Genomic DNA, 27,530 nt, shown 5'->3' with positions numbered 1-27,530 from the left:
TGTCCTGCTCCACGCCGCCTGCTGTTCTGACGCGCTGTAGTAGCGCGCGTGTGTGTGTCTCGTGTCTCTTTAAATGCGGGGTTGCGTAGATCCTTCATGAATGAAACCATGTGATCCAAACATCATTTGACGTCTGGCGCCTCCGACCACAGCCTAAAACAAGCGAGGAAACCGAGGATATATGTAGAGAGAGACCTGCGAGAAGGCGTGAAGCGCTGAGAGGGGAGGAAAGAAAAGCGCTTCTCCCCCAAACTCCCAACTATCCTGCATAATAACAATAAAGCTCCGAAGGCTCCGGTTCTACTTCTGGTGAGTCCGATTTGTCATGAAACAAAAGTGAAATCGCCGAAAAAGAAAAGTGCTGAATGTGGTGGTGTTTTGCTGAGTGTGCGCCGTGGCGGTGTCCCCGCCGCTAAAGGGCAGCCAGCGCCGCGGTAGTGCTGAATCATCACCGCGGAGCCGCTGGATCGCTCCCACCGCATCGCACTACCGAGCAGCCGCTGCTTTCATAATAACACAAACAAAGGGGGCCAGGCTGCCGGCTGGGCTGTCAGCGCTGTGTCGGAATTAGAGGACCGTGAGGAGGAGCGGGGAGGCGGGGGGACGCTGCTCTGCTCTGCCAGGGGATTCCCTTGTTTTGAGGAGCGAGGGGTCGTCAGGAAGCCCGTATGGTGGTATCTACACCTGATAGGTGAGAGGCGGCAGCGCTGGACACTAACTGGACACGCGTGTTCAGGTAGGACGCTCGGTCCCCGCTCGTGGAGCTCGGTTTATTTGCAGCGTGTTCGCTCTTTGTTAGACAGAAACCTGCCGAGGACCAGGGCTGTCATCCCGGAGAGAGGTCCCATCAGCTAGCTTAGACACAGCGACTGTTTTGACATTTGCTTTGTGTCAGGCCTTCAGCCCACGCGCCTGTCAGCGTGGAGGGTTTATTTCCCTTTTTTGTTGTTTTTTATAAATGTGAGGGGGGGCGACGTGTAGTTTTCCTGCTGTGCCGGTGTTGTAGAGCGGCTCTGCTGGCGGCAGAGATGCTGATTCATCACTACGTTGTTGTTTCTCAACGGTTGTTGAGCGAGCGGAGCTGAGGCATGAGGGAGCCATGGCAACACGGCGGCGGCGGCAGCGCGCGGGCGGACAAAGGTCTGGAAGCGAAGCAGGAGCGGCTCAGTTTGTGTTGTGATGAGGGAGCAAAAAATGAGGCTTGTGTGAACTTTTTGTGTCTATTGAGGAATAAAGCGTGTGCTAATGGGGGGAAGTGGAATTTAAAGCGTTCTCATTCATTTGTTCTGCTGGTTCTTTATGCGCAGCAGCACATCTAATGGCTTCATACTGTAAACTATTTCAGGCACCATGTTTTGACCTTTCAGTTGCATTTATTTAAAGTGGCGTAATGTTTGATTGATCAGGCAACACATTTATAAAATAGTTTATTGCACCAGAAACCAAATAAATTAATGAGATGTTTAAAATTTTCTAAATTGAATTTTATAATTTGGTTTTATCCGAGAAAATATTCCTCTTAATCTGGAACACTAATAGACTACAGGATAAAAATGCTTATAACATCTACTGTTGCTTTGAACGCAGTAGCCTGCTGGTGCAACTGGGTAAATTATAAAAAAATGTAAGTTATTTTTATTTATAAATTAAACTTCTCATGTCTTCTTTATTTTATTTTCTACTAATATATAAACAGGTTTTGATTTATTAGTCTTTTGTAATATTATTCATGTTTAATGGGGTTTTATGGATCAGTTATGCAGTTGATTTTTGGCTTTTCCATGTGGTGGTAATTATAGTTTATTATTGGTAAATCTTGAACATTAAAAAATCTGTAATTCAGTTCTATTTCATTTTTCCTTACACTCAACTTTTCATTGATTAATTTTTTATACATTTCTGTACTAAAAATATCTCATTTAATAGTCTACCTCTCATGAAAACTGATATTTTGATTTTTATTGAGTCCTAAGCATTTCATACACATTTTTAGAAATACACTCAAATATATGAGTTTCAGATTTTTTTATGAAACCATAAAAAAATAGACCTTTATTTGTTTTAGACAATTAGAAACGTTTACAACATAGTATTGTTTCTGTTTGTTCCCAGCACATATTTTGAGATTGTCAGTAACACAAAAACCAGCCTTGAATGCTAAACTGCCTCAGGAGTCAAACCTGTTTTTGTTGTTTTGTTTTTTTCCCATTAAATCTGTATGAAACCAACAACAAAAATGTGATAAATGCTGATTACATCTGGATGCAATTGATGTTTTTTTAATAAAAAATACAGTTCCGCTTTGGTCCGGTTTACTAATTTGCTTCTATTTTGTACAAACGCCTTGTCATTTCAGCCCTTCTTAGTTCCACTTTATACATGTAAACAAACCTCAGTCTCAGTCTACTTAAACTAGTCTGATGTAGTTAAATATTTTCAGGAAATATTGAAATACCAAGTAATATAAATGCTCAGCTCTCATAATTTAGAACATTATTTAATTGTGTGTTATTGCCCCAAAATCTTTGTATAATAGTATCTTTATTTTTCTTGTTTGTGCCAATAGTAAAATATGATAGATTCTGAGCTTTGATAAGGACATAACTCAGTAATGTCCTGCTGGTAGATATGTTTTTATTTTTAGTTATGCATTTTCCTCATAGTTACATTTAAGTGGAAAGGCGTCAAGTTCTTAATTATAAAAGTTGGTGTAGGAAATGTCTTCTGTCTGGTTATCCAAAACTGACTTGCAGTTTTTTTTTAGACCATCTGCAACTGACAGCATTAATTTGTCCCCGAAATAAGCAAAAAACACTATCCTGAATAACTAGATTCATAAAATGATGAACAAATAAAACATGCATCAAAAGGGATACTCACTCATAAATGCAATAGATAGCTGTTGGTGATTTGTTTAGTGTAAATACAGATTAGCTGCTCTAGAGGCTGAAACTAACAGCTAAACTGGGAGGAGTCGAGACCAAAGTGAACTTCTGTAGTCTTAAAATAACTCCAATCCCAAAATGTCATAAAAGTATCTGCAAGGCTAATTTACAAACCTTTAAACCTTCTTGTTTATTGCATTTGGGTTTTATTTACCAAAAATTTTACATGTTTCATATAGGAAATGGAGGCTTGAGACTTTGTACGACGATCTTTCTATGTAATGATCTTTTCAAAACACTGGACCTTTAAACTAGTACAGTTACTCTAACAGAAACTCTTCACATTCATCTAATCAAGGAAGATAATTGGTAACGCCCCACCTTCCACTTTTAGTTCTCTTATTAAAAATCATCGGCTTCTACAGAAACTTTTATGGATTTTGAAGTTTGAAAGAATTATTTTTTTTTTTTATAAAATACATCCACTTTGGTCTTTCCTTCTTTCCGACTATCGGAAAGTTTCAGGTCCAACTGATCTACATTTATACAGGATAAAAATGAAAAGAGATATTTATTCAGGTAAGATATGAAAATGGTCAGCATGGCCTTATTTTAATTAAGTCTTAATCCCTCAGACAGTAATGTAAATGTAAATTTTGATGTAACTATTTAACCTTCCACAGTCTCTTAAAAAAGCTTGAACCCCCCCATATATATATATATATATATATATATATATATATATATATAGGCCCAGTAAAACAAACAAAGGCTCAAGTGAGGGATTGACTGTTGTGGCAGTTAATGAACCCATGCAGACCTGTGCTAAAAAAGGAAAGAGGCTCAGTGAACTATAATGCCTTGCAACAGAATATCCTCTGATTGATCTCTTGTGGATTGGCCATTATCTGCTGCCTGGTAGCAGCCTATGAGCGGTGCAACTCTTAAACACTAAAGAGTAATAGGGAAGCTCTGTGGGCACAAGAAAAACAGAAACTTCACCCCCTAATGACTCCATATCAGCAGCTTTAGTTAGAGTCAGCACTCTGCAGAGTGTATCAAAAGTATGTAGTAAGCAAGTTGGCAAGTACTGTAATAGAGGGTCATAATGATGAAACAGTTGTATCAGTATTGGAGGGAAAAGTATCCCCCCCCCCCACCACACTGTCTTCACACACTTTCCTTCATTTCCTTTTTCTTGTTGAATGTACGCACACACACACACACACACACACACACACACACACACACACACACACACACACAACCTAAGGGGCTTAGTTTTTTATACTTGGTATCAGTATTTAATCAGTGCTTGAAGTGCATTTCTCTGTCAAGTACTTTCCCATCCTTCCCTGGTGTTCGCAGTAATTGAACGCTGACCAATGCTTATGTGTGCAACTTTGCTGATGGCGGCGGAGCGGCAAGACGCGTGGAGCAAGGGGGATGAAGGAAGAGGGAGGAAGAATGAGAGATGGGATTTGCGGTAAGATTGAGAACAAGGACCTTTTTGTCTTCAAGGCATTCCCCTGAAAATGCTGAGGCGAAGCAAATGCGCTCTCGCTTGACAGATGGCGTTTTCACTTGTTACTTACCACAGCTAGTTTCTTTAGCTTGTTTTGTGTGTGCACGTGTGTGAGAGAGAGAGGGAGGAGACTAAGATATTAAACACCTACAATCACCTATGATCGGTTGATGTTGGGCTTTCTAGCGGCAAAGTCTAAACAACATGTCAGTTTGAGTTCCTTTTTTTGTTTTTGCAAAGGGAAGTGATTTTACTAGCAGCTGGTCTGAACATTAAACACTTCTTTCATTTCCACCCCTTTCACCACGTCAAACCTGAGTTGCCGCCTTCCAGGACAAAGTCCAAAGCCTTGGTTTAACGTCTCACTGTTTCACCACAACAGAGGAGCTGGTGCGACTAAGCAAAGAAGTGCCTCAATACTTTGTGTCTGCAGGGATGAAACTGATAAAACACTCCGCAAAAAAAAAAAAAAAAAGATGGTGCAAACAGCTGAGAGGTGTTTGTTGTGTGAAAGCATGAAGAGATCTGGTCAGATTTACTGTATGTCTAGAAATGGTTAAAGCCATCCTAGTCCCAGTTCGGATGTGTCCTGACCTATAGCTGTTTAACTTAAGCCTAAGCAGTGTCATAGTTAAGTAAACTTCTAAAACCTTTTTTATGCACAACCTTCATTGGCAGATGTATAAGAAGTATTTAAACAATTCCATCATGATAGAATGATCACAGGCTGAAAAAAAATATAATGTTTAATTTTAGTACATTTTTTGTTAGTTTTTAATTTTCATCTTCTCTCTCTTTTTAGAGTAGGACAACACTTATTAGTCTTCCTCTGTACTTTTTTTTATATAGTTGAAGTTATGAGTCCTTTATTCAGCTCACCCCAAAGACCTCTTTTTTCCAACAAGCTTTAGGGCAGAGATTTTCAATTTTCCTGTATTGAACAAAATTATCATTTAAAATCACCTGGTATTATAATAAGTTAATCCCAATTCACAGTTTCTTAAGCCTTTAAAAGAGAAACAGTCCCACAGCATTACAGATCCCCCACCGTACCTAACATTAGTTATACATTGGCTCAACAGTAGTTGTAGTGCTTGTTCAGCCTTGGGCAACAGGTGAACTAATGTTGGAGAACTCTGCATATTTAGGACAGAAAATACAGTTTTTCGCTGACATTCCCTCTAGAAATAGTGTTTGATGGTTTTTATGGAGACTTGGTAAACTTGAAACATTTCAAGACCTCCTAACCATCGTCTGTCACTGTTAGTGGTGGCAAGATAAAAATGGATTCTGGCCAAAATAAGTTTAATCCTGTGTTACTTTGGATTATTCCCCCAGAAAAAAAAAAAAAAAAAAAAAAGCTTAAAGTTTACTGATTAGAGGTACATTCAGATGCCTCAGTTTCATTTAGTTAAAATAGATAATTCTAGAGCTTAAGTTTTCCTTTAAAAGTGACCAGTCTTTCTTCTCATTGATGATTTAAAGTCAAAATAATGTTTTGATTTTTTTGTTATGATATATATTTTAATCGTATTTTAAATCGGTCACCTCCTCCTTTATTGGACAGTTCGTGTACAAGAAAGAATAGCTTCTATGGGTGGTACATCACAGCTTTTTGTCTCTGAATTTGTACGTATTTGACTCTGTTGGGTCTGATGAAGAGCTAATTATTGATGTTCAGCTTGGTCTCCTCAGCCCCACTCCCTCCTCGGTTCTGAGACGGCATTAAAGCAAACTTCACAGAGACAGCCCTTGCACACCTAAAGCCCGGATTGCGAAAGATTGCACAGGTGTTTGCGATGTTCTGTCCAGCTCCTCTTTGTGTGTGTGTGCGTGCGCACGCTTTTAAAGATGTGAAACTTTGCAAGTATCGTCTGCGTGTTTATGATCTTTTTTACACCAAGGATTCCTTTTAGAAAAGTCCAGTTATGCTTGCAAATTTCAGAAAGTATTAAAATGAGAGATGGAAACATGGGAATAAAAGACAAATTTAGTGGAGAGAGAGAGAGGGGGGGGGAAGGAAGTAGTGGGGTAGATCAATATTTGAGTGTGTTTTTTTTTCTTCTTCTTCTTCTTCTCCACAGTAATGATGAAATATGGTGTAAGCAGATCTGGTGCATAATCATTGCTGTGCTCCAATGTCTCCCCCCCCACTTTATCTGCTTCTGCATTAGTGCGCTGCTTTATCTAAATAGTTTATATCCAAACTCCACAATTGCTATGACCTTTCATTAACATAACCAGCATGAAATTTAAGAGGCATCAGAAGGATTATCAGATAGAGACAAGTTTATGGTTCAGTTTAAGTTGTGTTCACACTCTCATTTAGTTATTCAGATCAGTCTCCTTGAACAAATTCCACAGGTTTCCCCCTGAAGAAACAGCATCCTTTTTCACTTTTTGAGAATTTCTTATCTGAAGGAGACCTCCCTCCTCACAGTGACACTACTGTGGCGTCAAGGTCCCAACAGTAGGGCCCCGCTTCGAAGACCTTAGCAACAGGAATACCCGCACTACCGGTTGTCTACCAGTTGCATCATCTTAATGCGCCAACTTGCCGCAGTTTTTAACTGCAGTGTGACGAATCCCTGATTGTGGTATAAAACTGTGAAAAGAATAAAAATGGAGGAGAGAAACGACAACACAGCGCTCAGTGGATCGATGCCATGGGGTAAAAAGAGCAGGAACTAAGTCATGTCTCTGCCTCAGGATGTGGCGGCAGCTTGCAGCCGTCACCTGTGACATTCAAATATTTCCATGCAGAGGGAACTCTCCTTAGATCATTATTACTCTGTTCTTTCCAAATCGTTTTGAACAAAAGTGTTCAAAGCAAAGTGTTCGAAGACAAAAAAAATAAAAATTAATCTTACTCAAGATTAAGCAGAAAACCTAATCTTACTCAAAACTAAAAGATCTATGAAGCATTAAGGTAATTTCACATGACAAGATTTCTCAAATTAATATTATATGGTAGAGTTAGACACTTTAAATAACAAGTTAAGTTTAAAAAAAAAGATAACTTACACTTCTTGGTAAAACAACCAAATAATTTGCAGTAAATGAACTGACTATGTGTAATAAAATCAAACTTAAGGTCAAGAAGCTGAACATTTTTGTACTGCTTCTTTGTTTATCGCTTTAAATTAAGCTCTAATAGGCGTTTTGTTTTTAATGTTTGTGTCTGTTTAGCTCTTTTTTTGAAACAAGTGATCTTTATACATCTGCAGGGATGTTTCATTTTTAGCACTGAAACCATTAATCATGATTAATCAATTATTGAAATAATAGTCAACTGATTTAGTAATGAATTAATCATTAACTGGAGTAAAGAGACTCTAAAATGTGCCTTTAGCTGACAGATTAAGCAAAAAATTAGATTAAGCACTTAAAGTAGTAATTACCGTATATCAAAATTGTAAAAAAAAAAAAAAAAAAAAAAAACTAAGTAAAATATTTGTTTCACCCGGTTTAATTTCGTAAAATGTCTTCTTAAAGGAACATTTTGCTATACGATTATTAATCATTTAATCTAAAAAATAATAGACAGATTAATCGATTTGCAAAATTATTGTTAGTTGCAGCCATAGTTTCAATACTTTGCCTCAATTCAGACAATTTCAACCAGACGATTTGGAGAGGAGCCGTTTACCTTTATGAACGTAACTGTAAGTTGTTTGACTTTTTAAATGGAAATGTAACTTTGGGAAGAGTTGGGGTAATAGCAAAGGACTACTAGTATTTGGGAGAAAAAAAACTATTATTAAAAAATGTTTTTAAATATTATAATTAGATGAGGATTTGCTTTCTTAATGTTTTTGCAGATTCCTAACAGGTATAAAATGTGATTTTATAATTTTCCAGCTTTGTCTAAGCAAGAAAAGGGAAACCTGGAGTCAAACAAATAATTTAGCTCCAAACTTGCAGTTTTTATTTCCAGTATCAAAATGATAACCATATGATCTAGAAATAAAGTAAATCTAGTCTTATTTCCTAATTTAATTTGAAAAGCACACAAGCAGTGAAACAGACGTTAACTAAAAGATGCAGTGCTGTGTGGCCAGTTTCTCTTTAAGATATAAAAACAACATCAGAACATTTGGAATCATTAATCATTTCTATCAGGGTCAGAGGTCACACCAACGTGTGTCAAAGCAGTTGCCTTAACAGACCGTTTTACTCCACCACCTCCACTACACAGAAAAATGCAACCTTTTCTCTTTCTTTCCCACAGTAACAACTTTCACCACACACAGAGATGCTTTCGATATGAGCGGGTAGTCCTTATATATGGTGCTTTCACTTAGCGTATCAGATAAGATCAAACTGATTCATTTCTTACAGATCAAGCTAGAGCTGCACAATATGTTGTACATTTATTACCATTCTGCAAGTTTGTGAAAAATGTTATTGTTGCAAGATGCAGCTTGCTGATTTTATGTTTACTATAGTAATTACTGCTGTAGTTCTTTTATTGCTATTAATTCAGTGAGAATGACATTAATGCTGTAAAATTAATTTGTTAGATTATCGCTAATCTCATGATTATCTTCACCAACAAACCTAAAGGAAAAACCCACCAATTCTGATAACAAGCTGATTTATTCAGCGCGTGCTTTCAGCTAACCACGGTGCCAAATCTGAAGCTGATGGGTACATTGTATGTCCTTTCATCAGTTGTTGCATGAAAGGTTAGGCTGGCGGTGAACTCCTTTATAAAGAAAAAGAGGTGGCATAGCTGCAGCAGTATGTGTGCATGCCTCTCATGCCGTTCAGAGTTACCGACAGCCGATGGAAAACCTCAAAATGGGTATCAGGAACGTCCCAGAGCTGAAGGTCAGTGCTCCCTGTGGCTCCAGACACGCCTCCTCTGTATGTTTGCCGAAACATTTCTCATTCATGTGCCTGATAAAGTATTTCCACAGAGAAAAAGGATGCTAACGCTGCTGTTAATGCCCCAACTCTCTCTTTTTTTTTTTCTTCACAAACTGGATTTGCTGACCAGGAAGTACCATAGCAATACAGCATAGAGAGGAGATAAACTGACTGCACTGTCTTTACTTTCAGCTCTGTTTGTTTTTCAAATACACACAAAAGGAGGGAAGAAACTGAACCAGCAGCACGTACAATTCTTCTCTATTCAACAAAAGAAAAAGGAGAAAGTGCTTTTGAAAAAAAAAGAGAGCCAGAGCTCAATTGCCTGACAGTGCAGTTTTTTTTTTGCTTGTGTTGGGAAATTTGTCATCACACTCCGACTTACTACCTGGAATGGGAAAAACGTGTTGACGCCAGGAGTTTTTCTTGCCTTTAATAACACACTTGTTTGACAAACACACACACAGACTAAGCTGTTTTTAACTTGCAGAAAAAAGTGTGAAGATTGTTGTTCCTGTGTTGTTTTTTTCTCTCCCTCTCATTCCCTTTGTTTTTTTCTTCTCTGACTGTTATCATGCTTATTTCACGCTCTGCATGCCTCCCTGTTAATGGCTTCCCTGTTTTGCACACACCCAGAGCTCTAACTGGTGTCCTTTTCCCTTTCAGTCAGTCCTCCTCAGCTTGCCAAGGTCGCTCTCTCCATGGTCCTGCATCTCCACCCTAAGCGTCTTCTCTATTCACAGGTTGCCCTTATCTCAGATCTGACTCCTAATTCTCAATTAGCCTCTACACAGTATCTCTTGTTAATTATTTACCAACTCTGTCAACACCTCTCGGTCAGCTTTAGATCAGTGAGCTTGAGCGCTGCTTTGTTTTGCTCTGTTTTTTCTTTTCAGATAGAAGCAAAGTGAAGCCAGCAGGTTTGTTTCTGTAGAGCTTTGAGGTTTTAAACTCATACTTTCCACATTTTGCTGGTTCTGTCTCTCCAACCCCTGTCTCCTTCTGTGTCCTGCTGCGTGTCTCCGCCGCCTCACTCTGATGCCATCCTTTGTGACTTCAGTTATTGCTCAGAGGGTTGCCTGAGGGAGACGGCGCAGTTAAAGCAGCTGTTATGGCAGGATAATTCAATAAACGCTGCATCTCAAACGACTTGTGACTCTCACGATCTGTTCTTGATGATCCCCTGAACCATTTGTTGTTTATGTGCAAGCACCCCCTCACTCCCTCCTGTTTGGCTTTTGCAGCATCTAATCTGGCTGTTTATTCCCCCCCTCCCCACCCTCGGCTGAGTGACAAGCTAAATCGAAAGTCTCTTTCTAAGAAATTCTTCTGTGTGTGGCAGTAGTGACCAGAGCAGAAGGTTCTCTAAAACAAGATTAATTAGGTTTCCGTCTCAAGCCAGCAACACACACACATATGCACACACACACATACTCAGAGTTCATTATCCTGTTAGTCTGCTCTACATGAGGAGAAAGGAGTCATGTGCTCTTCCCTCTGCTCCTTAATCTTTCCTTATACACTTTATATTCACCACTCTGACCTCCTGCCACACCTTCACTCTTGTTTCCATTTCAACTTGTTTTTTAAGGTGTCAAAATCAGAGATGCGCCGATTAAAATGATGTAGCCAGTTTAAGCTTTGACCTGCCCCCTATCAATTATAGCCAGTTACGATTTAACCGTAAGAATCTTAACATTAAACCTGCAGGAATTTATAAATATTGTATTGACCTTTTTCTATGTTTTTCTAATAGGAGCATTGGGGTTGAAGTCAGCCCAGTGCTGATACATCTCCAAATAGCCATGCTGGTCACAGCTCCTCATTGCCTCATGTAGGGGCGAAGCTCATTTGGTTTTTCCAGGATGTGATATAGTAAGACAAAATTAGTTTATCATCATTTACACCCTAGTGGAGGAGTTTAAGCATCTTGGGATCTTGTTCAGGACCCCAAGATGCCCATGAAAGATGGAATGGGAGATCGACAGGCAGATTGGTGTGGCATCTGCTGTGAAACAGGCGGTATACTGCTCCATTGTTGTGAAGAGAGAGCCCAGCCTAAAGGCAAAGCTTTCTATTTACCGGTCGATCTACGTTCCTACCCTCATCTATGGTCATGAGCTTTGGGTCATGATCGAAAGAACGAGATCCTGCATACAAGTGGCTGAAATGAGTTTCCTCTGTAGTACGTCTGGGCTCTTTCTTAGAGATAGGGTGAGGAGCGCGGTCATCTGGGGAGGACTCAGAGTAGAACAGCTGCTCCTCCATGTTGAGAGGAGCTAGTTGAGGTGGCTCGGGCATCTGGTTAGGATGCCTCCCTGGTGAAGTGTTCCAGGCACGTCCTACCAAGAGGAGACCAAGAGGGAGACCCAGGACACGCTGGAGAGACTATGTTTCTCGGCTGGCCTGGAAACACCTTGGGATTCCCCTGGAAGAACTTACCCAAGTGGCTGGGGAGAGGGATGTCTGGGCCTCCCTACTGAAGCTGCTACCCCTGTGATCAGACGCCAGATAAACGGAAGAAGATGGATGGATGGATGGATGGATGGATGGATGGATGGATGGATGGATAATTTACCCTTGTCTTTGTCATTAACACTCCTTAGATGGTAAATTATCCACTGCCAGAAACGAATACTCAACTTTAGCCTGTGCTCGTTTTTTTTGTACCGGTAGTACAGATGCTTCCCAATAGAACCAAACTAATAAGATGTCTCCAGAGGCCAACTGTGTGTCTGCCCTTTAGTTTTCAAGCGGTAACAGCGATGTTCTTCATCGACCCCGGTAAGATCTAGTCCATTTGTTTGACAGAGCAATGCCAGCTGCGACCTAACAGGTGTAAATATATCACTTACTTTATTTGTAAAGTGTAAAGAACCAAAGGCAATACGGAAAAAGGCTTATCTTTGCTGATTGTTGAGCTGTTATGTGAAAGAGGCTACTGAAAAAATTTGATTGGGAATTGTGATCTCGGTTCTTAACATCTAATGTTGGCGACTAGCACAGTTAGCATTGCCTGCATCACTAAAATGGAACCCTCTTTGTGTATGTCTTTGAGAATGTGGATCCCTACCCATAATAAGCTGGATATCTTCTATATGTATGATATAGAGAGTCTGATCTCTTCAATCATCTGCTGGGGTAACTGCATCAGAGCTAATGTCTTCAAAAAGCTAAACAAGCTGATAAAGAAGGCTGACTCTGTTCCAGAAACTCCTCTAGAACCTCTGGAGAGGATTTCATAAAGAAGAATCCTTCATAAAATGAAAGATATTATGGACAACAGTGAGCATCAGCGAGTGTCCCTTTAATCAAAGGCCCCGTCAGATCTGGTGCAAATCAGACCACCATAGCCAATAATATTCACAACAACTTGCTGGATTAAAAAAAAAAAGAAAAAAAGTTTTTTAAAAATTTAATTTCTGTTTGGTTTAAATAGAGCGTTTTAAATTTAATAGGCTGGTTTAGAGCTAAAAAATGTAAAGGAAAGCGTTTGTTTCAGTTGGTCAAGCCTTTCTGTTATCTGCTGAAAGTCCTGCTCTCTCTGTTTCTCTTGCCGGCTGATTGCACAGATATTGCACTACATGACTTAAGAACACAGTATCCCATTAAATGGCATCTTACATGTTTTTTTTTTAACTTCCTTTTTAAACGCTTTATACAGACTATTAATAGCTAACTGTCTCAATCAATGTTTACAACCAGCCCTGCACATGTGGTCTGGTTCTAATGCTACTTGTCAACTTCCCAGTGAATCTCATGTTGATATGAAGCTGTCTCTGCTGGTTACACTGGAGGTGCAGATGATCTGATGATCAGAACATTTCTGATTTGAGGTTTCCGTCGTGATCCCTGCTGAGTTTGTTTTTTTCTTTTTTAATATCACAGAACCAGTCCCCCCCTCCATCCCTCCCTCCTCTGCCTCCCCACACTCAACAGCTAAGCTCTTACAAATGTGTTGAGGATGCATTTTCGCCCAAACGCTTTCCCACCGCTTTCTTTACCCTCCCCGTCGTCCCACTCCTCTCCACCTCTGTCCTCCTCCCTGTTCACTCTTCTGTCTTTTTCCTCTCTTCTTCTCCCTTGTCACTTACCCCCACCCCCCACCACTCCACCCCTTCCCTCCATACTCAGCATTTTTCCCCAACTGTGGGTGTGATGTCTCTGTGTAACGCTAATCAGCTCTGGAGACGTCAGCATTCTTTCAGCTCTCTACCAACAGCACCCCCTCTTCCCCATCTTTTCTATCCCCCCCCCATCCTCATCTGTCCCCTCTGGATGTCTTTCTGGTTTTTCGACAATTTTTTTTCTCTCACTTTTCAGCTCTTTCTTTTCTAGTCTATAAGGCCTATTTTGTTCAGCTCTTAACACTTTTCACCTTTTCACCCATCCAACCCTCTGTGTCCCATGCCCAGGGTGTGTGTGGGTGTGTGTTTGTGTGTGCATGTGTCGTCTCTCCACTGTAACAGTAAGCAGCTCTACTCTTGAGTTGTCAGCGTTCTTTAAGTTGCTCCATAAAAATACAGCCTGCCACAGCAAAAAAAGCTGTCTGTTGTAGCAACAGCAGCAGTGGCATTGACCGCCCTGCAACCATCACCCCACAACCATTATGGGAAGGACACCCCTGGTCTGTGTGTGTGTGTGTGTGTGTGTGTGTGTCTGAGAGACTGTGTGCACTCCTAAAATGAATGGCATTGCCTTTACACTGCAGATAATCCTTAACCTGGTCTGCTTACATGTGGTCTAATAGCCCTAAACTCTCCTACGCTCAGTGCTTGTTTTCAACCCATTAATCAACTGTAGCTGTAGATGAAGATCACTTGCACATTTTTTAGCAATTAAAATGTGCTCAACATTGTGAATCTGAACATGTTTTTTTGCCTCAGTACTTTTATTTTTAGAACCACTACAATACTGTTGTATTGTTTCCCTGATAATACATCAGGCAGTTCATAACTGCAGAAAAGCCCATATTTAATTTAGATGAAAGTTATTATGATGCTGAAGCATGCAGTAAAAGTTGTGAGCTTTTTCTTTAATAATAGCATTACTGTTGCATACCACAGGTTTTTTTTTTTTGCTTTCCATGCATACTATGATGCATAATCAGTAATCATTAAATCTCTACTTACTGAGAACTTCTAGTCAGCAGCAGCAGGGATTAGATATTTTCTAATTATGTAAGTCTTTTTATTTTATTTTATGCAATTTCTTTTTATTAGTGTGTTCAAGAAACAATACATTTGTCAGCAGGATTTTTTATAAACGGGTTGTAATGGTATTGGTTATCTAAATTCATTTTACAGAGCAAAACTGCTGATCTGATTTTATAAACCTCATTTCAATTGAATTCATTAAGTTGGTGGCATTTTCACATAGCAGAAATAATAAATAAAAGAATTATAGATAATTTGGATAACTGGGTTCATCCTAACTGTGTTATCGCTTACTAATAAATAACCAAAATCTTTAAGTGGGTTTTAAGATATAATGAAATAAAGGAGAACATCAGTCTAAGGATCAATCATATGAAGCTGAAATCCGATACCTAAACTCTTCCTATTCAAATTTTGAATTTAGTTAATTACAGGATCTGTAATGAGTGAATTGCATCACAATCGAAAAACACATCGACAAAATAAAGCACCTTTAAAATTTAAATAATTTTTGGCTTCTCAATTATTGGACAATTAATCATATGAGCACAGCAATACATATATTTATTGTGTTTAATTGATTTATGTTATTCAACTTTCAGATTGGTTGAAAGTAATCATTAATCATTTAGCTTTTTTTCTTTTTTTAGACGCCTGATTGTTTTATGCAACTTCTTCCAAAAATTTACACTAGCACAATTTCTTCCTCTAAATATGGCATGAAATATTTATATAGCAACATGTATACAATATTATTATTAAGAGTTTTATATTTGCTGTAATCAGAAGATAAAGTTTCATATCGAATACTGGCACAAATATTAAAATTCAGCTCTGCTTAAATATTGCTACTCACTGTGCAGCATTTTGTAGAATTCAAACATTTAGGCCACTGTTGTCTCTAATAAAGCCAGTAACTCACAGAAATGGTCCATGTTCCTCGTCCAAGCTCTTTCTTAACTGCCAGCACTATTCGGATAGCTTTTTATTATGGAGACCATGGAAGCATTTCTGCAATAGCTTATATGTCCATACCAATTTGAGGTTTTTGGAGGTTTTGAGGTTTTTGTGCCATTTTTTTAGGCCTAAATACCACAAGTGGACCAACACCTGTAATGCTGCTTGTGCGTAAGATTTATAGCTGTAAAAGAACAGCGAGTTCCCATTAGGGGATTTAGTATGTGTATAAGAAAATAGCATTAGTTGCCATCATTGTTTAACACATTCAGACAACCATTCATGCACACACTCACACCTAAGGACAATTTAGAGAAGCCAATTAACCTAACAGTCATGTTTTTGGATTGTGGGAGGAAGCCGGAGTACCCGGAGAGAACCCACGCATGCTCAGGGAGAACATGCAAACTCCATGCAGAAAGACCCCAGGCCAGGAATCGAACCCAGAACCTTCTTGCTGCAAGGCAGCAGTGCTACCCACTGTGCCACTGAGCAGCCCCCGGCATTTAAAATGCTTAATTTAAAAACAAACATTTATAAAAGCAATTTCATCATATATGTTATGTCAGATATAACTGGTTTTGCGTGTTTGCGCGAAACTGCTTCCTGTTGATCGTAAAGTATGTTCGGAAAAGGAGCTCGAGCCAAAGAAAAAGCTAGAGAATGGGAAAATTCTAATTTCAGCAAAAGTGGCTGGAAAACAGGGAATTCAGGACATGGCTGCAGCCTGTCGACGGCAAAGATGGCGAAGGATTTTGCCATGTCATTATATATATATATATATATATATATATATATATATATATATATATATATATACATATATATATATATGTGTGTGTATATATGTGTGTGTATGCCGACTGAGGTTGAAGGACACAGAAGCAGAGATACAGCCAACATTACTATGGAAATTATGTTATGGGCATGTTTTGGTTGAGGAGGAACTAGTGCACATCATAAAATAGATGACATCATCAGGAATTACCATTATGCTGCAACATCAGCAGATAAGTCAATCTCAGACAGTAGACTTAAGACTTAGACAACTTTTATTTTCTTTTGTCTTATTCACAGTAATGAATGTTCTGAACGGATGACAACCTGAAGTTCACCAAATAGGCTACAGAGTGGCTCAAGGACAACAGATATTTTAGGGTGGCCATCATAATCTTAGTTCTGTAGAAAATGTATGGATAGAGCTGAAAAAGGGGACTCGTTTAAATCAGTTCTGTCAAGACGAAGGACTAAAGTCCTGCAAAGAGAAGCATGGGGTGGAAGGAGACCATAGATGGTAATCCAAAGGCAGTTTTAAAAAGCAGCTCCACACAACTTCTGAATTTATAAGAAACACAACTAACTTTAACGTACGTATAAAAAAATACCTCTTAAGGTTATTCTTGATATGCTGGCCTTCAGCACATAGAAATATGTTTTTTATCCTAGCTGATCTAAATCAGTAAAGGTTTAAATATAATCAATTTAGTTGAATATATTAGCTGAAAGCTGACATTTAAAGAGCATATTATTATATTCTAACTCAGTTTAACTTGTTGGTTCACAATTTGGTCAGTTTGATTTTTTATTTTTTTTTTTAAAAAAACTATAAACAATTATAAGGAAAATCTGTCTTATTAAACACTTGCAGATAATTATTGTTGTAAAAAAAAAAGCTGCATTAAAATAAATGAATAATAAGTTGTAGCCAAAAAGAAAACCGGAATGACTAAAATAAATGTTTATATTTCCATCATTACTGTATCTTTTCCCCTATAATTCATACCTTTTCTGCATCTAATGCTTACATTGAACACATCCAGGTCTGTAAGTGTAAGCTTTGGAAATCACTAAACACAGCAGCTGTGAACACTGTTAGCAATATTACTCCTAAAGAGTTTTAGCTTTTAAGTATGTACAAAATAACATTTTTACTGCCTTTATTACATTTTTAGAATTAGTGAGCCTAACTCCCTACTCCTGTGCTCCTGTTCCCTCGGTAGGTGAGTTGCTAGAAACACTTGTCCCCATTGCTCCATCTCAGTGTCTCCTCCTGTAAGCTCTGACTCTATGATGTTGATACTCCGGCTCTGTGGGAACCGTTCCATCTGATGTCTGTTCTTCCTTATGGCTGTATTTTTTAAGGATGTTACAGTAGGATCTACCTCCACAGTCATTCTGGATCCATGCAGGAACACATATCTTCTCTGAGGCCAGCTTTAATTATGCTATCAAACCTCTGACCTACGCAGGAACTCAAAGTTTCCCCATATTCGTCAGCTCGTTTAGTTTTTAAAAATGCCAAAACTGCATGTTTGTGTGCAGCCGACCATTTTACATGTGTGTTTTTATTAGGCCCCACTGGCATGGTGGCAGGGTAATGTGTGTGATCTTGGCAGAGTGCTTTTTGTTTCTGTGTCGATGGAGGGTGGGAGGGGGGTTCGGCACAGGGGAAAAGAAACGTCGCTTGCCAGGAAATTGGCCTCCTTTTCACCCCCCACCCATCTTCTTTTACCGCCCCCACCAGCAGCCGTCCTCTGTCTCACTGCCTTTGAAGCATCTATTGTGCGAAGATGCACCTCCAGCTGCAGGAGGCTGCATGGTACTAGAGCTTAGCAGCGCATGAGGAACCCCTCTAGGTGTTGAAAACGAGTTACCATGTGTAACTTGAGTTAATTCCAACTCATTAAAAGGAATTTCAGGTGTTGTTTCATAACTCTTAGAATCAAGAAGGAGGATTGAATTAAGCCTCCCGTGGCTTTGCTTTATACCTCCAACCTTAAACATGTCAAGGAGTCATAAACAGAATTTTTTCAGTTGCTGCACATTGACATGTTGGGTGTGCACACCTAATGAGCTGCTACATGCTCTTTCTTTGATCTGCAGCTATTTATAAATGTAGAATTTGTGGCACGCTTGCAGACAGGCAGAGGTGCATTGTGGGGGAGGCGTGCACTGCCTCACTTGACGCCGTGCCTTTTTTGATACAAAAGAATAAAGATGTAACAAGATGTGTGGCCTAGTGTCATGTAAAAATCATCACTTCCTTGAGCAGGAGGAGCTACTTTTTCTGTTTATAAATGCAAACAACTTGTTTTATTTTCTTATCTTTAATTTAGCATAGGAGGGGATGAGAAATCCAGCGGTTTAACTGTCTTTACAAACAAATAGAGGAATCTTATGCTGGGGGTTTTCTATTTAACAATAACTATTGTTTCTGTTATATATTTTTAAACAGTTTATCAATTTATACACTTTGTTCCTCTTAATTTACAGATTGATATGAGATTGGCATTACATTAGATCATAACTAGGATGGTTTTAACACAAAATATAAAAATATAAAACATTATTTGTTTACTAAACAAAAGCTGCTTTTATTCCTACCAATATCTGCTGATTAACTATTGATTATCACAGCTGTAATAATTTACATGTTTTTATTTTCAAGTTTATCAAGTTCAAGTACTAGCGTGTCTTACGTAATATACTTCTCTATAGAGCTGTTCTTAACAGAGTGGCTGGTTTATTTATCTTCTCATGTACGGAGGACCTGGATAGTCACTATAAAGGAAAACCATCCATTTCAAAATTTGTAACATTTAAATAATGCAATTTCAAATCAAATGTAAAAAGCATTTTCGAATTGCAATTTTTAAATTTAATTATTAAAGAGTAGGTGTAAGTTTTATTTATTAATCTATTATTAGATACTTTAATTTGAAAATGTATTTTCAAATTCTATTTCTAAATGGAGATTTATAAACCAAGATTCATAAATCCAATTATAAATACACTCCCTAATCACACTTTGAAAAAGGCTGTTCTTAGTCAATTTTCTTTTTCACCTTCCATTTTGAAATTCTTAAATTGAATTTTCTTTATGCTTTACCCAGTCCATTTAGCTTTTCCATGATGCTTCTTGTCCCTGAGCAACCTGAACACCAGTTAAACCAATCAAAGTTGCTCCTCAGACGTAACCAGCTCCCTCATTGGGTATTTTGTGAACTAAGTGTGGCACTCTAACCAATGAGAAAGCTGGTTCCATCTGAGGAGTGACTGGTTGGTTGAACTGGTTCTCAGTGTGCTCAGGGATCAGAAGGGTCACGGAAAACATAAATGGAGCAGGTAAAGCATAAAGAAAAGGAAAATTTCAAAATGGATTTGAAAATGCAAGTTGAAAAAAAAAATAATGGAATAAGGAATAACCTTTTATAATGTGTGAATATTTGTAATCAGATTTCAGAATTATGGTTTTCAAATCTCCATTAAGAAATAGGATTTGAAAATACATTTTCAAATTACAGGAGTTAGTAATGGATTCTTAAATAAAATAATGGTTTTTAAATTTGATTTTAAATTGCATAATTGAAATGTTACTTTTGAAGGGGCTGGTTTTCTTTTTCAGTGACTCTCCAGGTCCTCCATACTCATGCAGCCAGGCTGCAGTCAGCTACCTAAAGGGCTATTAAAAACATTTTGTTTTTTAAGGAATATTCTGTTTTCTTATCAGTACAGATTTCCCTTTAACCGTAGAAGAAAGATGTATCGCCATAAAGGTTTATAGAAAAGTGAACCAATCCTGGAAGCAGACAGATCCTTAGAGCAGCTAATCAGATGAACCACAAATTTTATCTTATTGATGCCATTCAAAGCAATGCTAAATGGAAATGTTTATTGCTGTGGGATACAATGCTGTTGCAGCAGATAATAATCATCCACTGTTTCACAAGAGTAGATGACAACAATTGCATATGTTTGTTCATCCAAAAAACATCTGCATCACTAAAGTTTATACTAGTTTCATCGTCAGTCCAGTGGACATCTTAATACAGATATTTGACAAAAAATTTTTTTTATTTTAGCTTTTACCTCTCTTCTCAGCTCGATTCAACATGCAACAGCAACAACATGAACTAATCCTTAAAAAGATGCGTCATTCACCCATCACCTTTAGGCAGAGATATCAAGTAACGAAGTAAAAATACTTTGTTACTGTATTCAGTACACTTTTTAGGTATCTATACTTTACTCCATTACTTATTTTTCTTCCTACTTCTGACTTCTACTCATTACATTTCACAAAAGTATCTCTACTTCCTATTCCTTACATAAATATTTATTTCACGTCATATGCCGCATCCACATCTAGTGAAAACTAGTGTAATTGGATGAGTCATATAACGCAAACACGCATTGGTTAGCTATTCATCAAATTTGTGCTGACGCCAAAGGAAATCATACCTATGTCATGCTACAATGTCGGATTCAGAAAAAGATGTTGAAATGTCTGAAAGGTCGGACACAGGCGAGAGCGTATCGGGAGATGGAGACGGAGACCAACAAGACCTCCCTCATCCTTGGCTCTATCTCAAAGGATTTTTAGAAATAGTCGAAAAATGTAACTTTAAATTCATATGTTGGCATTTGGCTGTTTTTTTTTTTTAAAGGTTACTTTATAGTTATAGGAGCACATACTTTTTCACTTTTACTTGAGTGAAGAGGTCAAGTTGATACTTAAACTTTTACAAGAGTGTTTTTAAACCACAGTATCTATACTTCTACTTAAGTAACAAGTGTGTGTACTTTGGACACCACTGCCTTTAGGTTATCTTCTTTGGTTTACAAAAGACTGCTTTTTTTTGCAGAAATATATTTAAAAATATATGATCTTGCCTTCTTGTAAGGATGGGAAAAGAGCAAGCCACCTCATGGGCATTAAGCAGCAATAAGTCAGGGAGGGGTGACACTTTTTTACTCTACGCCTAAGCTCTACACAGCTGTTTAAAAACTCAGACGGTTGCAGACTGCTCTCTGGGAATCCATTTGAAAAATGGTAAACCTTGACAGCAATATGATGTAACGTTTTATGGCTTTAAAGACCTTTGGTTTTTACCCTGATATCTGTAACCAGTGCAGGCATATCTTCCTGGTGCTTTATAAAGCTTCAGGTTGCAGTCAGACTCCCTACTCCTCCTCTTTCCATAGCTTGTATGCTGATTAGGCCAACTTTTCTGATTTCATAAAAAAGTGTTAAACACTCATCAGAAAAACAGAGGGTGGGAGAATGAAGCCAACCAGAATGTTAGAGGAGAGCGGTGTGGCAGGATGGGAGAGGGGATAAGGGGCAGGTTGGTTGGGGAGGGAGGGAGAAAGGGGAGGCTGAGATCAGCAATCTGCTGAGTCATCATGACTAGTCTCATGATGATCCCTCAGCAGCAGCAACAATAGCCTCTCTTTATTTCAGGCACACAAACTGAGGTCTGAGAGATGAGAGGAGGCCGACACACACACAAAGCTTGTCATTGAGAGCCTGTGGAGACGCTCATCAGAGCAGCTCTGAGCTCTGATCTCATCTTTTGCACTTCCACGCTCGCTCTTTGTTGACCTCTGATTCGCACTTCTCCGTCTTGCACGTCTCCAACCTTTTGTGTCTTGTTCGCACTTTTGGTACAAACGCAGATGCTTTATTTCATGTGGTGCCATTGTACTTTGACTCAATACATAAAGCAGTCATCTTGCAAACAAACAGGCTGTGGGTTCAATTGCAGCTTCCCATGTCTCACATTGGTGTACCCTTGGGCAAGGCACCTAAGCCCGAGTTGTATGAGACTAGCATATTTGGTGGCAGTTCAGTTTACTGTTTTTTTCAAATTCTCTCTATTTTTTATCGATAACAGGCTTAAATGTATGTTATTAAGATCTTATGTGAGAGATCAACACTAATGAGTGTTTAATTGTTAAATGGGAGGAAAATGATCCATGTTTTTTCTGTTTTACAAACAACAAATCTGAAAAGTGTATTATGCATTTGTATCTTATCCCAGTAATGACTCCAGCTAATCTGTAAGGACAAATAGGTTAGTTGTTGAACATTAGCAAATTAATAGCAACCAGAAAGTACAGCAGACAGATGCAGAGAGGGTTGTAGAAAATGGAAGAGTTAAATAATATAAAACAACTTTAAATGGTTTAACATCTCATAGAGCTCTGTTCTTACCTTCACCTAAAAAAAATGGAAAGAGGATGGCACGACTGTGCTGTCAAACTTCAGAGAAGCATCTCTGAAGGAGCTGCAGAGATCCACCACTCGGGTTGGTGAACCTGGTTTATTGGAGATTAAGATGCATAAAGATAAATGAAGGACAATTAGAAAAACCCCTTGGAAACAAATGACTTTAGGTCGAAGTTGGGCCAGACAATATTTTGATATCAATATATATGGCAATATTTAATTCAATATTGGTGATATGAAATGTAAACACTTTGGTGATGTTTCAATATACATTACAGTCAATAAATAAAAGCATTTGTCAATAAATGACAATATTGGTTTTATCTAGCTTTATGTATTTATTTTTTTTTTTTTTATACAAATAGGATTTCTTTTAAGCTTTGCAGACTAATTGCCATAAGTTAGTACATTGAAATTGTATCAACTGAGATTAAGAAATGTATTATAGTATAAGTTTTGGCCATATAGTCCAGCCCTAGGTTGAGGTGGAAGTTCCCCTTTCAACAGGAGAATAACCCTAAGTATGCAGCCAAAGCCACAACTGAATGGGTAATATCAGTGATCTAAAACTCCAACCTACTGTCCCACCGCTGGCCTGCAACTTCTGAATAAAGTCATGTTGCAATACACATAAATCAAAATACTGGATTGCCTGCTTGATATACCAGCATGTTTTCCAAAGGCCTTATTGTTAACTTTGAGTCATTTGTGTTGGGGCAGGGATATGTCCAAAAGGTGCAGCATAGTGGCTCTTTGGGGCCGAAGCTTTAGACCCCTGGTTTAGATTAAGGCATTTTCATGTGATGAAATGGTCCAGTCAAAGTCTAGAACTAGATCCGAAAATTCATTCCTCACAGATGCTTTCCCTCCAGTCTACCTGAGCGTGAGCGATTTAGCGAAGAAAAATGTGACAATTCTCTAAACTTGTAACTGCTAAGTGTTTCTCTTAGACTTTGAAAGGTTTAATGTAGATCTATGGCACCGTTTAGAAAGAAACAATTGAAGAATTGAAAAGCTGGATATCAATAACAGTCTGTTTCACAATGATGGACTGACGTACGTTGCTCTTTTACATAAAATCTCAGTGAGAAACATTGAGGTTGGTTGCTCTAATGCAACTTTATGCAATTAGGTTTGATGGTTATAAAACCTTAGTGAGGCTCTCTGTTCGGTGAGCTTCTTATCTGTGGAAGGGTCTGTCTTTATATTTAAACAGGATATTAACAGTTAGCTTCCCTCAGGAGTCCTTCCTACAAATTTCACCACTTCCTCTTCTCTCTTGCTCATTTCATCGCTATTGGCCTCGAGCCAGCCAATGAGAGCTTGAGAGTATAAAGGTAGTGGGCACTGAGTGAAACCACAAGGAAACAGGAAGTCAGGGAAATTCTAAGAAGCGTTTGTCACTTTCACTCATGCAGTCTTATACAGATGCTAAAATGTGTAACATGCTCCCACAGAAGGGCCAGAATGGTAGATTTAGCTTCATATCTCCCTATTCTCTGGTCGGTATTACCATGTGGTACATCACTGTTTTACATGGATAGTGTCAGATTTTCATTATTTGGTTTCTTCTCTCTTAGGCTTCTTTGCTCACGCTTTATTCTCTCCGGTGTTCTCCAAAGGTTTGCGCAGAAGAGCACGGCTCTTGTGGCATGACGACGACTAACAAAGGAAATAAAGCCTTAAAGGTAAATGAAAGTACGTTTTTATGTGATTTTTTTTTTTTTTTCAACCCAATTTTCAGTTTTGTATTTGGTTTGATCCGGTATGATTTATCGCCCTCCTCTCTTGTGTTTCCTCCAGGTGAAGCGTGAGCCGGGGGAAAATGGCACCAGCCTCACTGACGAGGAGCTGGTGACCATGTCTGTACGGGAGTTGAACCAGCACCTCCGGGGGCTCTCCAAAGAAGAGATCCTGCAGCTTAAACAGAGGAGGCGCACCCTCAAGAACCGAGGCTACGCCGCCAGCTGCCGGGTCAAACGGGTCACCCAGAAGGAGGAGCTAGAGAAGCAGAAGGCCCAGCTGCAGCAGGAGGTGGACAAACTGGCCAATGAGAATGCTTCCATGCGCGTCGAGCTTGACGCTCTCCGGTCCAAGTATGAAGCCTTGCAGACCTTCGCCAGGACTGTGGCACGAAGCCCTAACGTCGGGGTGGGGGTCAGGGCAGGTGGGGGGGGAGGAGGAGGGGTGCCGTCGTCGGTCATCAGCCCGCTCATACCTGGGAAGGTGGCGACGGCGACGAGCGTGATCACGATAGTCAAGTCAAAGACAGACGCACGGTCTTGAGGGAGAGAAAGCTAAACAAGGGTTTAACAGGATGGAGCTCAGCTGCATCAGAGCAAGCCTCCTTCTCTGTCCCTCCCCTCTCCTCCACCTGCACAGACACCCAGCAGCTGGGCGGTGTCACACGGACCACCCCAGCGTGTTCCCATCATCCGTCTCAGATTAGTGCAGATGAAGGACAGGATGGAAGCAGAGGAGGCTCACAAAGAGGCTTCTGGTCAGAGCGTGATCATCTAGAGCAGACTGGGTCCCTTGGCTAATATGTGGAAGCAAATGTCAGAGAATTGGAAAATTTTATTTAAGGTCACTTGTTAAATCTCCAGTATTTATTTTAGAAAACCTGAAAAAGAACCTTTGGACATTGTGTTGGGTTTAATGAAATGTTGAACTTAAATTACTGTATGGATGCACAAACTGGTCACAAAATGGCCATACAATTAATCCATTCTTTTTTCTTATCCAACAAAGATGACTCTTTATTTGTGCATCGCGTGCATCTAACTTTGTCCGACTGTTATAAAAACCCAAAAAGTGCATCAAAGTACATACAACAGAATAATACATTTATATAAAAAAGCAACAGGAGTCATTGCCGGATGCTCTTAATGGAACAGGGGAAAAAATGTAATGTTTATCCACTAGATTACCAATTAGACTTGATTAAAAATCTGGTCAGTTCAAATGTCTTGCAGTTTTGATTTGGTGCCTCTTCAACTCATAAATCGGTACTCAGAGCACCAAGTTATACAACAGCTATGTATTACAAAGAAACAAGTGACCTGCTGATTATAGACTGCACTGAAGCTCAGTCTTGTTTCACCCAAGAACTTTTTCAGAAAAGTACTAATAGAGGAATCTATATTATACAATGGTGGTAACTGTATTTCTACTGTTTTGTACTGTGTCGTCATTCACATGAGGTCCAAGGTGTATTCTCTGTGTGTGAAATGTTATATATCAGGAATTCTGTGAAATTCTGTGGCGAGTGTTTGTTCTGGTATCGCTATGTTTAGTTAGTTGTGTTATTTTCTGTGGTCTTTCACTTTTAATGTCCAACCCTTCTTTTTTTTTCCAACTGTTCCTCCTGGCCCTCCAGTTTGAATTGTTTTTCAATCGCAGAAATCTTCCAGTATTACGTAGAAATCCTCTTTGATGAGGGGATTTGTCAATTACAAGTCCATATTTAGCTTAAATTGAAATAAGGAAAATGCAAGATACCCTATCAGTTAAAAAAGAAAATAACCAAGTTACCTTGATGTGTGAGAGTTTCCAGAATTTGGAAGGCCAAGTGCCTTGGTTTCAAAATGATATGCACCAAGAGGAGCTGAAGGAGGATGCCGATGTAAAGCTGAGCATCATTCATTGCTGGACACATTTTTGCTAACCCCTGGTAAAGACGTGTAAAAACTATAAACAGGTCATGAAAAAAGAAAAACTATAACCCTTTCTTATTTCTTGAAATATGCATAATCTCAAACTCAAAAGTTCAGTAAACAACTTGAACAACCATTCAGTAAAAGAAAAGAAAATATTTAGATGCATCTTAAAATATGCCCCCATCTGTTCGTCCCTAGGTGAACAGGTTGACGCACCATTACCAGGGATAGCAATAATTGTGGCCGGCTCCGGAGTTTGTTGTGCATTGATGAAGCTTTGCTGTAGCTATCAGACTCAGAACAATAAGACTCCTAGACTCCCAGATTAATAATACTCCTTATTAACTATAAAGAAAACTGAAAAGAAATTTCCAGAGAATCTAAAAGGTTTTGTTTTGTTTTGTTTTTTCCTCCCCGGCTTTTACTTAAAAGTAGTCCTCTGTGGTGTTCTATACTCGAAGAGTCTGTGTATAGTGGAGTCTGTAATTTTATAAAGACAATTATCTTTGCATTGTTTGTAAGTATCACAAGATCCGTTTGATATACAGTAATCTCTCTATTTTGCAATTGTACCAAAAGTGGCTTAACTACTGAATAGCTTTGTTTTTTTGTTTTGTTTTTTTTCTTTAGTAAATAGGCAGGTGTGCGTAACAGTGAACTAGCGTTTGGTATGCTGTATAGGTATGTAACGAGGTGATTATTAGCTATTTTCTGGTTATGATTTGGATCTGTTTAACATTTCAGCCCATGGTGGATGATGAAATAATGCGTATCTGCACTCTTTTTCTAATCTAGTCATCTTTGTGGCCTGGTGAGGTAATTTGTTAAGCTACACTTGCAAGGAGTGAATTTGAACATTTTTGCTTTTTTAACAAATTTCAGAGCGGGCTGATACGGAATTACTTTCTCTGCCAGTGCTGATCTGCAGGTCCTGTTGCTTTGGGGATCAAATTACAGACGGGGCTCAATAATCTTGTCTCTTCGAGTTATCTTGATAAGATAGCAGAAAAGTGAAACTCTGTGATTGGGGCTTTGTGGCTGCATCTTCTCCACTCCTTCAGTAACTTATTTTTCTACTGTGTGTTTAAGGCACTCTGTTTTTCTCTGTATATTTTATGTATATTTAATGTTGTTGTTGTGTTAGTTTTTGAGCTCTTCTGGAAGTGTCAGGGACGTTTAATGATATTTGTAACTGTATACGGTGTTTTATAAAGTGGAAAGACTATATTCTGCTATTTCATGGTTTGTCTATCTGGGTAAGGTTGACCTTTTTTCTTAGTACGATAATCCCAAGCATTTATAACCTGGTTTTAAACATTTGTTTTCATGAAATGCAAACAATTCATTAGGTTTAAACCATTAATGTTAAAGATGCACAAATCAGGGTTTTAATTGCAAATACCAGTTTCCGATTATCTTTGTGGTCCGACTCGCTCAGTGGAGGTTTTTAGTTTTTTTTATTTT

The 27,530-nt window shown here is 38.8% G+C and overlaps 1 protein-coding gene across 6 annotated transcripts; it reads left to right on the top strand.

The window, feature by feature from the left end:
- The first annotated feature begins 92 nt into the window (after positions 1-92).
- Positions 93-27,530, top strand: LOC107090778 (transcription factor MafG-like). 6 transcript variants are annotated; one of them, XM_015384349.1, is made up of 3 exons: positions 93-309; positions 24,030-24,095; positions 24,211-27,530. In XM_015384349.1, exons 2-3 carry the CDS (start codon positions 24,060-24,062, stop codon positions 24,691-24,693), a joined length of 519 nt encoding a protein of 172 aa, XP_015239835.1. In that variant the 5' UTR covers positions 93-309; positions 24,030-24,059; the 3' UTR covers positions 24,694-27,530. The 6 variants fall into 6 exon arrangements, with proteins under 6 accessions (XP_015239835.1, XP_015239834.1, XP_015239837.1 ...); XM_015384348.1 differs by having other exon boundaries at positions 94-309; positions 23,988-24,095; XM_015384351.1 differs by lacking the exon at positions 93-309 and adding an exon at positions 381-736.

The sequence above is a fragment of the Cyprinodon variegatus genome, unplaced genomic scaffold (genome assembly GCF_000732505.1).
Source record: "Cyprinodon variegatus isolate N-32 unplaced genomic scaffold, C_variegatus-1.0 Scaffold310, whole genome shotgun sequence".
NCBI lineage: Eukaryota > Metazoa > Chordata > Actinopteri > Cyprinodontiformes > Cyprinodontidae > Cyprinodon > Cyprinodon variegatus.
This window is presented reverse-complemented; position numbering and strand designations above follow the sequence as displayed.